Source organism: Anopheles coluzzii, chromosome 3, assembly GCF_943734685.1.
Source record: "Anopheles coluzzii chromosome 3, AcolN3, whole genome shotgun sequence".
Taxonomy (NCBI): Eukaryota; Metazoa; Arthropoda; class Insecta; order Diptera; family Culicidae; genus Anopheles; species Anopheles coluzzii.
In genome coordinates, this window is record NC_064671.1 from 79366017 (window position 1) to 79379273 (window position 13257).

General features: G+C 38.6%; 1 protein-coding gene across 3 annotated transcripts in view; it reads right to left on the reverse strand.

The window, feature by feature from the left end:
* Positions 1-8467: 8467 nt before the first annotated feature.
* LOC120955139 (uncharacterized) overlaps positions 8468-13257 on the reverse strand; it is a 438811-nt gene continuing 434021 nt past the window's right edge. For all 3 annotated transcript variants that reach the window (XM_040375674.2, XM_040375677.2, XM_049610695.1), the window contains one exon: positions 8468-12977. In XM_040375674.2, the coding sequence (XP_040231608.2) occupies positions 12966-12977 (12 nt within the window). In that variant the 3' untranslated portion in view covers positions 8468-12965. The remainder of the gene's footprint in view (positions 12978-13257) is intronic.

The window sequence follows — 13257 nt, forward strand, 5'->3', positions numbered from 1 at the left end:
ACTCTCAAATGAGTGCAAACAAATTGCGGATGACAAATGCGGAAAGTGGTGTGGATTTATTTTGAATGCTGAGTATAAGCGGCTGTTGAGCTGGGTAAATCTATGCGAAGCCATTAAAGAGTACTTGAGTTTTTGAGGACGATTTAGCGCGCTGTTGATTTGTGCTTATGGATCAATTGAACTCGATCGTTCAACGGTTTAAGATGAAACCGTGCAAATGCATGTGGAATCTGTAACACTTATTGTAGCGCGTGAATGATTTCGTGATGAAATTTCCCGCACGCAAATGATTTTATCTGATTCGCGTCTCAAATATAGGATACAGAATTCGTTAATTTAATTTTTCACACATTGATGAATAACATTTTTAATTGCAATGAAGAAAAGAAGACATTTGTAATGATTAGTGAAACCTAACCAATAACTATTTCTATGATAATTCCTTTTACAATATATATATATACCTAACAACACTCTTACGGGAAAGGCTTTTTTTTTACAAAAAAATATCATTGCAACTTAAGTTGCATCTATGGGTTGTCAATATAATAGTCCAGTCAAATAGCTTAATAATATCAAGTGTGGTCTGTCATGTAGAGTTCAAATCAAGTTTGGAACGAGGAGCTCCAGGATACGGAGCTTACGTGCAGATTATAGGCAAACCAATCAATCATGAACACCAAAGCCCGTAAGCTACGTATAAACCGACAACGGGAGAAGTTCAAAATAAAAAGTTAAATAAGAATAACCAGGTATGCACATTGTTGCTACGGGTGTAGCAATCTATATTTGAGTTTAGACAGAAAGGATGACAAAATTCACAAACTAGCTTTCACGTTTGGCGATGTTCAAAGCGTAGTTTTAAAATCGATGTTGCCTCTCCGTTTTCTAATTTGCGACTAACTACGTTTCGCGATGGCGCCCTGTTCCAGATCAGCTGTTTGGCAATGAACTTGGTTGACGCTTTTAGTGACCGTCGCCAACCTTTTCTCTAATTGGCTCTAATCTTGGTCATGTATCTGTCTCATATTTTTATCCTTATCTGTTGTTGTACTGAAGCGCCATCTGCTGCGATTCTTTCTACCTATTCGAGCCCATGGAACATTACAGCTCGATGTTTGTAAACATCTGCCCAATTCGCCTGTCTAATTACATGTGCCCTATATCCCAACACACAAACAAAATGTAATAGTAGCAAGTATACAATATAATTGTTTTTAAATTGTCTAAGTTATTGAGTGCACATCATAATTGAATACAGTTGCATACTTGCAGGCTCTTACAAGGTTTTTACTTGATTTGGCAAGCGTTATTCGTTCTTATAATTTTTAATTTACGTGATAAAATATTGCTGAATTTTTATTTAAAACTTGTAAACAATCAATTTTTCAAGCTGCCAATTGATCTGAATCCGTTGAAACACATTGTTAGTTGAATGCTTGGTTGAATCCGCTACACTGGAATTGTGATATTGTGTACCACGCTTATGATATCAAGTGCGAATGTTGTCTTAAGCATGATGACGTTCTAAAAACAACTGTTGCGCTTGGCGCGTCAAATGCTGCAGATGCATTCAACGTTGCTGCGCTTGCCAAATCAAGTAAAAACCTCTGTATATTATGACTTTTTTATGAAGAGAATATTTTACAAGCATCCAGTACTTTTGAACTTTCATTTCAGCATGACAACATTTAGTTCAGTATTTGAACTGATTTCCACTATGCTTCCGTCACAGATTTTGTATTTTTAAAATAAACAATAAATAATATCAATAATAATTACAATAGCTCATATTTAATTAAATCACGACTACCATATAGGCAGAAGCATTTCAATTGTTCGATAAATTACCGGACAAAAAGATACAACAAATTTTCACCCAATAGGGTAAATGTACCTATAGTGGTGCTAGTACCAATAGTGGTGGTATTGCACTAAAATGCGGTTCATACGGCAAATTACAAGTAATTACGTTATTTACGTTAGTGTGAAATGTTTTTTAGCCTTTTACAAAGGTTTTAAAAGTTAAAAGGGACCATTCCGTTATTTAGTGACCGAAAAATCCATTATTTTGTGAAATGAGTCAACATTTTTCCAAAATCCTTAGGATTTCATAGCGAAACTCATTTTTCTGTTAACGTTCTAAATGACCACATAACCACGCAATTACTAGTTTTTCAACATAACTGTTATGAAAAGTTATTGTTTTACTAAAATTATTTGCCTTTTGACCATATTTATGCATTTTCAAGTTTTTTTCACCATAGTGCCATTATAGGTACACAAAACAGACATGTTCCTATAGTGGTTATAGTTATAAAATCAATAAAAACAGGTCGTTTTAGATTTTTTCGAGGCTATTTTTGACATGTCGTACTGTTTTCACTAAAACAAGCAACAGAAATGAGTTTTATGTAGGTAATTTACCAAAGAACAGGCCAAAATTCGCTTATATGGCTGAATAAAAATTGACTTCAAATCAATCACACTCTTCCGGGTGTAGGTTGACGACAGGTGTGATGCAGTACTTTTGTCAATAGTTTCATTGATCAAATTTATACATTTTTTTACGATCAAATTACGCAAGAAACCTATATTATGGCAGTAAGCCTTGCTATTCATACGAAAACAGCTTCGAAACTAAGTTTCATAGATATTATACACCGTTTTTGATGCAACTTTGTTTATCACCACTATAGGAACACAATACGACGACTATAAGAACCATACCACCATTATAGGTACAACGAAGCAGTCACAAAAATATGTATTTTTTCGTAAATTTGATGTATTTCATGATAAAAATGGTTGTGATTGCGTAAATAAAACATATTAGAATTGGTATGTGTTAAAATATTCAGAAATTGTCCTTCCTGACACTTTAAATCCATTAAAACACATCGGTACCACTACAAATTGCACCACTATTGGTACATTTACCCTAGCTGTATTAAATTGCAATTGCTTTGTTGGTTAAATTATTTCCAAATTACGTTATATGAAAGCTCATCCTTCCCGTCCGACTCATCAGACTCCATCAGGTTCAGTATCATTTAAGGTGACAATTACATCACCTGCCGAGCAAATTGCACACCAGTTTTGATCGATAATGAAGCCAAAGTTATTAATCCTTCGCCTTTAGAGTGAAGCCATGCCCCAAAACCCGGCGTTTGCAACCCAATCAAAGCCGACGATAGGACAGAAGCCAACAAATAGGTGTATTCGATTCCTGCCCTGCATCAGCATGCAATCCTGGAGCGTGCTGTACCACCACTGCTCTGAGCAACCACCGCCATAATTGCATCCTTCTGCATCGACAGGATAGAACAATTGAATTCCTAACGAGATTTCGAAGATTAACACCCGGCGCCACCACCACCCCCGGTTTGTCGAGGACAAGCGATTCCGAAACGGATTAGAACGGACGTCTTAATTTACCGTGTCATTCCTTTGGTTCCTCATCGTCCTCTGGTGCCTGCCCGGTTGAATATTCTGGGGGAAAGCTTCGGTCGAGACGAAGTAGTGTTACTGTGCTTCCATTATCGACACTGTCCTACACACAACTTTGCTGCCAGTACGGTCGGAGAAGGTGAGAAGCGGAACGGCAAACGGGGGAAGGATCTTAAATGGCAAGAAATTGGAAACTTTGTCGTACGTAAAGGGGGTTTTGGGTTGGGCGTTTGCACTACGAGGCCCGAGTAGTGGAGAGATGATGCACTGTGGTAAGTATTGTTTTGCCGAGAAACTAATGAGGTTAAAACAAAAAGTTTTTGTAGAAGTAAAAGCCTTTAATAAAACCAATTTGTCTTGTATTTCAGAATCATAATAGAAACTATAGTTCTAAAATTAAGTAAAGAACTTCATATACACAAAGAAGTTTAACCAAGCACGCAAACAAAATATGTTATTGTCAATTAAAATCAATTAAAAGTATTGCCAGTGCTGCGTGTTTCGTTTTTCCCGTCCAACTGAGGCATGCGGCAATGCATTTAATCTGTAACTTTCATAGAATACTCAATTCTATCAACAGCGCAGACCGAATGCATTGCAATGCTAGAATGAATCTCCAGTCCCCGTTCCTCCTCACTCCAAAGGAGGTGAGAAATTCAATTTTCTCCATTACACATCATCAATTCCCGGCACAAATACCTGATCTTATTTCTTGCCCGTCCTCCGGGGAGAGAATTCATTTTCTCCCCATTTCACAATTCGATTTCGATGCACATTAGGTGATGACGGTGGAAGCGGAAAGCTCCGTCATGGAAAGCTCCGATTCAGACGATGCACCTGCTGCTGTCACAGAATGTCTTTACCAGCTGCGGATGGGAAAGCCGTTTAGTTGGAGAAGGCTGATTCACGGGACCACGGTTTCTTGCCACTGCTGCTGAGTTGATAATGTGCTACGGTGTTCCGTTTCGTCTTCGACTTTGTCACTCTCTCTCTATCTCTCTGTCTCGCTCTATGAAACCGGTGTGTGAGTGATTGAGGCACATCAGGGTCCATTGTTGGATCAGGTGGCAGCAGCGATGCAACGTTTGGCTTTTTTTGCTGTTGTCGTTGCTGTCAAGATGGGAGGAAAAGCACGCATTCGAATGGGAAACAGAATTGTAACGGGAGCCACATCGCCCTTTTTTGGGTGACTCGAGAGCGCTTACATTTCAATCCTTCGAAAAAGATTTTCACCTTCCCCTGTGTGTGTGTGTGTGTTTAGCCACTGCTGGTACGAGAACGAGTGGAGCGAGTGAGTATGTGGAAAATTAAAATCGCATTGCAACGTTTTCGGATCGGGTAAAAGGTCGAAGCATTCTGCGAAAGGGAAAATAGTGCACTAGCTTAACTGCTGCTCCATCAACAACGTGCCCGCTCGCAAGAACGCGAAAATCGAATATAGGATTTTATGCTCAAACAGGTGACATCGTTGCTGCGGATGGCGATGGATGAGTTGTAGTCGGAAACGGAATTTGCTTCACAACTTGGGGGATATTGGGAAAGGTGACACAGAGCAAATTGTTCAGCAAATCTTTGCTGTCGAAACGGCATTATCTAATGGGATGTGTTTATTTCGACTTCGTTTCGGGGAAGGATAATGTCGGTGAGGCATGCAGGTTTGTAGAAACCGATTATTCATCATCGAAATACAAGTATATAAAAAAAAATGGCACCATTTGCTTGATTTAATTTGAGTGCAGTGTTGTCATGGGAACTACAATTCGAGCACGTAATAACATGCAAAAGTCGAATAAAGCTGTAACGTACCAGGCGTCTCCATCAAGTGAAATATGTAACTAGTGATGGTCCCGTGGTACATTCGTCAATTTGTAGGATTTGTTAATTCGTCCGTCGTAGGATAAGGCCTCGTATGAACCATCTCCGCCGTAGCAAGGACTGACTATATGAATGCGTAATACTAAGTAAGTCTCCAATACCTGTGTAGACCGTCATGACTCTGAGGGGTTTTACGGCAAAAAAGCGGCAAAAGTCAGAAGCCAAAAAGAAATCATTTGTTAAAATGTTATGATTCAAAATAAGAAGATATGGGGATAAGTGAGCAAAAAGTAAGAACAACACGAGGTTATTTTTCAAATGTTTTCCAATTGAATTAAATTTAAATGAAACTAATAAAAGATGTCGACCAAACATAATTTAAATTGATAATGACATAATAATAATAACAATTATAATATTAATAATAAAAATTAAATAATAATATAATAGACGTAATAATAATAATTTAAAAAGCATTTGCAAGCTGTACATAATGTTAAAGATAATTAATTGATAACAATAATGATGAAACCAATAACTATTCAGGAAGAACAAAGCTAACATAAGGCATACACTCATCCATTTCTTCCAGTTTTGTTTGTTAAATAAAAATAAGTCACAAAATTTATATAATTCTTAATTATATAGTTTAATGGAAGAAACTCCGTTTGAAATAGCTATTCTTTAAAAAAACCTTACCAAACAAATATTTGTTTGATTTTTCAATATCTGGGAAGAAACTTTTGCCTTATTGGTCCTTGTTACTGAAAAAATATACCTCAGTTAGGATGCGCAAGCAATCAATTCATTTTGTGGGAAACCTTTGCCATCTTATTCGCTTGCACACATTTCAGACTTTCCTATTGGACACACATTATCTCCAACACGTGCCAGCCCGATAATGGACGCCCTCCATTACTCAGGCTTACAATGTAGATAGCATCTCGCTCGTGTGGGAAAATTTAAAACATCCTCCCCCAGGCAAAGATAGGCTCCAAATTTATGCACATTTGCTGGCACTTCTTGGAACGCAGCTTGGCTTGCGGAGCGGCTTTAAAGCCATTTCACCACACCCATAACATCGGGCTGGCTCGTCGATGGCCCCGACTAATCCATCCCAATCAACCATGCAATCAACGTTGATTTGAACCGTCCATTGCGAGCATAGCACATACGGTCGCCACACGAGTGCGCCAGTAGTTTTCTTGGTGCTTTGTTCATGCTGCTTTCCCTTAGGCTGTACCGGGCCGTAGCCCCCAATGATGCTTCAGCTGTCGATATAGCGGGGCGCAAATAAATAGCACTCGTCCTTTCCGACAATGGAATCGGCCGAGGAGAGGCAAAAACAAAATCCCACCCCCTCCCCACTCAGCGTAAACCCTGGAACGAAGCCACGTGGTGATGGGGGAAGTATACCGGTCTCTTACCTTTCGGTATGCATGAAGCAACATAAGCCCGAGGCGTTACTGAGACTCAGCCTTGCGTTGCGCTTTGTTTTGCGAGAGCAAGAACCGACGACGATAAGCAATCCGGTTTTAGCGTAGGAATGATCATATTTTTTGTTTTTTTTGTTGTTGAAACCATCCATTGCATATCCAATTGCTTGGTAGAGATAGTGTTTCCTCTTTTTTCTGTACAGGGTGGTAAACTGGTTGGGCGAACTCCGATCTGGTTTCTGGAATTTTTTTTTAGATATCCTTTGTGCATGGATTTTTTTTGTATTTCATTATTTCTAGTGGAATAAATTTAGTTTTTCCGTAAGGTGGTAAACACCAGAGGCAACCAACACCCCATCAGTGGCTGATAACGTTTGCTTTAGAAGGTGTAAATATGGCTCTTTGTCGATGATTGGGCGAATCGACCGAATCGATGAAAAGTATTGCAAATGGAATCGGATGTGGAAAACAGAGCTCGAATGAGTAGTTCAGACATACGTCTGGCGATGTGTTTGGTTTAATTGATAGGTGTGAAGTTTGTGTTTGTGTTTTTCCAAAGCAAAATCAAATAGCATCAGTACATATATAGAATTTTTGAAATTGTATGAAAAAATGAAAGAAAAATGAAAGAATGAAAAAACACCAATGAAGTCTAGGCTTGTATCAATGTTATGTTAAATGAACAATTAGTACAAAAGTATGATATGATAGAGGAAAGTGAAACATTCAAACCTCCGTATGCTTCTATGATGGCACTCTGACCTCCCTTCTGTTGGCGTAAAGGTATTCAAGATATTTTTTTAAACTAGGTTTAAGACTTAAAAACATTGTCTTGTTGTTTAAAATATCATATTTACAAGAAGCATAATAAAATACAAAAGATGAAAAGTGAAAGTATAAAAAACCAAAATATTGAAAAAAAAAAATAAAAAAACGTAAAAAAAAGGAATTCAATTAACTTAATTTACCTTCGATATTCGGACAAAGACATCAAACCAGAAGAATACGGCTATCTAAAAGATGAATTTGCCACTAAGATTTTTGCGACCAAGATTTTTGTGACCAAGAATTTTGCGACCAAGAATTTTGCGACCAAGACTTTTGCGACCAAGAATTTTGCGACCAAGAATTTTGCGACCAAAAATGTTGTGACCAAGAATTTTGCGGTTATATGTAACTTTTACTCATTTTTGCAACAAAAAATCCTTTAAGACTACTTTCATTCTTTACTATGCCATATAGGAGTCGACACAAGGCTCGAATAGCGTCCACGGTCGACAGTCAGGGTTTACTCGAAAGAGTATTAACGCTTGACTGATAACGCGATTACGTTGCTAGATTGTCTAGGTAAACCCTAGGTAAAATAAACAACAAAAAAACAATTACTCTATTTTAAGATAAAAAATCAAGGCATCATCATTTGTATCTAAAAGTAAAAAGAAAACTTTTTTCACAGCGATTTTAAGCCAAATAATCAAGATAGATGCAAGCCGTCATACTCAAAATTAAATAAATAATTTAAATAAGCAAGATAGATTACTTTGCGAACAGTATGCACTACCGTAACACAACTGACTGTAATTAAAATGTGCAAGCTCATTAGGTGCAGATTGAAAAGGTTAAAAAGGCTTACCGGGGCTAAGCTTGCTATTTATAGCTTGCTTCGGGCTGAAACTTCCAGTTTTCGGACATTTTTCTTCAGCTTTTTTGTTTTTTTTTCTTTCACATTCAATCCACTCCGGGCTAATGCTCGAGAGCTGTGTGTATATGTTTCATGAAAGTGTCGTTAAACTTTATTTTTGGACTTTTGCATACTTTTTCTTCCTGCTTTTTCTTCTCCAACTCCTCCACCTTCTCTTTGCATGTCACTTTGACTTTAATGTTTTAGCCGACGTTCGTAAGCGTTCGTCTTCTGTATGATCCTCTGTTTTCCTCTCCTTCCTTTCATTTCCGGGCTTTACACACCATTTGACGGTAGCCATCAGTTAGCCAATTTGTTGAGCCCTTAGCGGGCTTAGCGGGCGAAACGAACGCATAAAAATTAGCTCCGGGTGGCAAAATGGACTTGGTTGGGGTTGATTTGCGTAAAAGAGATTCATTCGCCCTTTGCTTACACGTACTTCCTTTTACCGTTTGCTTGGTGTATTGAGCATTCACCCGTAACCTGTTACGGCTTTTCTCGCTAAGCCCGTACTTGTCTCATCGCTTGTTTTCTTTCGTTTTTTTTCTCTTCTTCTTCTGCTACCACTACTTGCTGTCTGCGTTCGTTTGGTTTTGTGTTGCAATAATCCAATAAATACTCAAATAGTGTTAATATGGGTTTGCTCGTTTGGTTTTACATACTTTTTTTCCTATTTACAAACACCTGGCTTGCGTGTATCACACACACACATATCGTGTATATGCAAACGCAACGCCAGACTGTGGAAGCACATCAGTGTATCTGTGCTTTTGAATTATCTCGTCTTTTCTTTTCGTTTTTTTTTTCTCGCAAGAATAGAAGTAAAGTGAAATGGAAACGTATTATAAATTATTGCATATAAGTTTTGTTTTGATTAAAAATCTACCATGCAAACAAGAGGGTGGAGCACCGCTCAGGAGTTCCCTTCAAATAAACTCAAACACACTCAAATGTCTTTCGTAAAAAATAAACCAATTGATATATCTGTTTTTTTTTTTTAATTTTGTCTTACAACATAGGGACGTGTTTGCTCTCCTATCGTCGCTCATCCTTTGCCTCTTCATCCAATGCTGGTTGTGTCAATGCTATTTTGTGTTTGTGTTGAATGTCCCGATGCTACTCGTTTGTTTTTTTTTGTACCGACCGACCAGCAAGCTCGGTTTTGCTATGCCGGTGTGTAAAATTGGTAGCAAAAAATGGTACACCTAAACTAAGACCTTTCCTCCCATTAAACCGTTTAGCCCGTCCCTTTTAAATCGAACGTTTTCTTCCGTTTCTGCGCTCCGCAGGGCTCATTTACGAGCTTTCGCTTTCGATTTGCCTACTGAAATTTGATTTTAAATGTATTCGCTTCTCTCGCTCTCTCTCTCTCTCTCCCCCTTTTGCTAAACCATGGTTTTCCCTGTATAGAATATACGTGTACATATATTCGTAGAAAAAAGAAACAAACATTGCTCGAAATTGACTCCTGAAAATTCGGAGCCACCGCACCTTGCTACGGGTGGTACACACTCTGTAAAACTCTCCTTACACCGTGATGGAACTGTCTTTCTAGCAACAGACAGCAGCACTGTGCTCAGCAAACACCGTTCATTTGCTTCAGCGTTCTATTTGCAGCTGTCGGTTGTGAATGTGAGTAGAGCTAAATGGTGGGGGGGTTGTGTTTCGAATGTTTTCGTTCGTTAAAATCATCTACGAGCCCACTGCCCCGCAAACACACGACTGGCGACAGGTCTGGGTAAAAAATCAATCTCTCTGTCATCCCGGGGCAGCCAAGGGCGACAGCAGTAGGAAGTTTTGTCAGTTTCAGTTGTTTCGTGTGGCGATAAAATTGTGCTAAACTTTGGTTACAGGTGTGAGTGGGGGTATGTGTTTTTTTCGGTTTTGTTTTCTTTGCTCACCACTCACTGGTTTGAGTAATACTAAACAATGGATTATTTGCTTGGCTTATGTTATTTTACGCACATAGCTTTGTGTTTGCGTGTGGGATAGTTTATATATTACAGGTTATCATTTTTGTGGCGTTTTTTTTCATTTCTTGATTCTCGTGATTCCGGCAAATGTGTGAAGGTTCTCTGAATGTTTTCTGTATATCTTTCTACAAAAAAAAAACCTTTCAATGCCAAAACCTTCGGGTGAGATGGGTGGTGAATGTTTTGTGCTTTTTTTTATTCGTTGAATAAACTATAAATCTTCACAGAAAACGAATGTATGCATATGTCGGTGTAGGTGTTCGATCAGGAATAAAGTTTAAGGCATATTCTTTCGTTTATGTTCTAGCGAATGGCGTAGTCGTTAAGGAGTACGGGCAGATTAAGAAAATAGAACAATGGTAATGGTTTAAGGGACATTGAAGGAAGTATGAGAGAAAAAGGTGTGTGTTTGGATGATTTCAGTCAGTTTTCATGTATAGTTGCAGTGTGAACATCTCGTCGGCTGAACAGAGACGTTTGAAAAGGAGAAAGATTGCACAACAATTTGCATTTGCAGCAGGGTGAGTTGATGAGAGACGCATGACGTATGACATTTTTTTCATTTATCTACATTGCACGTTCCTTGCGCGTTCGCCATATTTGAGTTAATAATAGTTCCGTTTTTTTTTCCTGTTTTGTTATGTTTAACAAGTTCGATTCGCTTTTACTACAGATACTTTTCTTTCGGCTTTGCTTTTCTCTCAGTTTTGTTTTTGGCATGTTTTTTCTGTCAGTTTTTTCTCTTTCAGCTTTGAGATTTGCTTCAGTTGTTGTGTGTTTCTTTTTCATGTATATGCATTGTTTTGTATGTTTTTCTTTGTTATTTACAGAAATCAATCGCTTACTCGTTTTTTTTTTTTGCACAAAATCCACTTTTAAGTTTGCCAACGACTGTTTTTCATTTTACATGTTTACATATGTCTTCTACAAAAGAAAATGATGCTGGTGACATTTTTGATTTGTTAGAAAATAGATTCGGGATGCACAAATATTTGCACCACCTTCAACCTTCATGGCAATGTTCAAATATTGAAATAATGTCCAATCCACATCTTCCGTCTCAACGAACAGTAGCGACACAAAAGCCATCAACCAATATCATCAACCCGAAGTGGCGGTGTTTGTTTTAATCTCTCAAAAATATGTTCACCCAAAGACGAAACAGCTCACGCGAAAACACGCCATCTACCAGGTAGAGAGCTCAATCGTAACGATCAATGTTTATCACACAATATCGATTGTGTGTGTGTGTGCGAGTGTCACAAAAGTTACATCTCGCTGAAACACAACTCGGTGGATGGGAAATATTTTATTTACCAACTCTAGTGTAACATTCCCTAGATGACGGAAGTCTATCTTTTTTTACGATTTTCCACCCACTTTTGGGGAATGTGAAAATATATATACCAACACACACAGGCCCCCACACCAGCCACACTGCCACAGCCCCACTCGCTCTCATCGGAAACTTATTATTGTTTCCCTCTTCGAGGGGTGGAGATGCTTTGCTACTTACAAGGAAGCAATTCTTTCGCATCATTGTCTCCATTTTGTACCGTTTCCTCTTCCAGTTTATCCCCTCCCTTCCTTGTACCTCAACAAAGAAATGGATTCCGTCCGCACCTTTACAGCAGAAGACGGTAAAACACTTGGAGAATATGTTTCCATTGTTTGCACCCTCCCCCCTCCCTTCTCCAATCATCACTGCGACGGTATGACGGTGATGACAATGGGAAGGAAAATCTTCACCACGGTACACATTCACGGAACTTCACCGGGACCAGGTAATCCACGAACGGGAACGGGCCACGAGTAATGCCTTCCAGGATCGGAAGGTTAAATAATTACAATCAAACAGAGCGACACGGCGGCACACCAACGAGAGGGTGAGCGAGCGCGCTCAACAATACGCGAGCAGCCGGTACAACAGATCCAACTGCAATTCGTTCTTTTCCGGGTGTTTTCTTTCCGTTTTCATCAGACGCTGTTCCTTCTTCCCGGCCCGGCGGTGGCATCAGTCGTTGGTGGGATTTCTTGCAATGTAAGCGATCAATTTTTATGTCTTTTCTGTCTCCTGGTAAACTGGCTCGCGGCGCGAGGAGTTTGCTGCTCGTGGTTTGCTGGGGGAGAGCAAAAACAAAAAGCCACCCCCGCTAGCGCATTTGTAGGTGTGTTTGCGTTTTTATATTACAGCATCGATATAAGCAATGCTTCTTACTGCTTGCGCCAACGTTCCTAGTCGAACGTGTTTGGGGCTCGTTTTTAGGTAGCAAACTAAGGACAAAAAACTGTACAATTTCCACTAACGTTTGCAGGAGTACTGGGGTTTTTGGTTGTTTTGATTTTCTAGTTTTCTTTTTTATACCATTCGTACTGACTAACATACAAAAACAAATGTTTTATACTTCATAATGTTATTGCTTTCATTGAATGTTTTTGGGTCTGTTTTTTTTGTTTTTGTTTTTTTGCTTTGTTGTTGTCGTTCTTGGTGTGACTATTTCACCTCGTTCTCAACACACTGCAGACACGTGCGTTTAACGAACCTTAAAATTAATGAAATTTTCTGTACAATACCTTGGCTTTGCTGCTGCAGGTTGTGTGTTTTTGGTTTTACGATGAGTTCTGCAACAAAAAAGAGATGAGAAATAATTGATGTAAATCGGTCAGTGAAGATGTTTTTGATAAGAACACGATAATCAGCATATGAGCCTAAATGTATGTAATGTATTTTTGATTGTAATTTAAAACGTATAAAATAATATTCCAAATCATTCTGATGTACCAACATAAAAATTCTTATCATAATAACATAATAATTCGCTTATTTACATTCGTTAACATAATTACAGCTTCAAGTGCTTAACGCCTAAAAGGCAGGCTAATATTGCATCAAAAGAGGAAC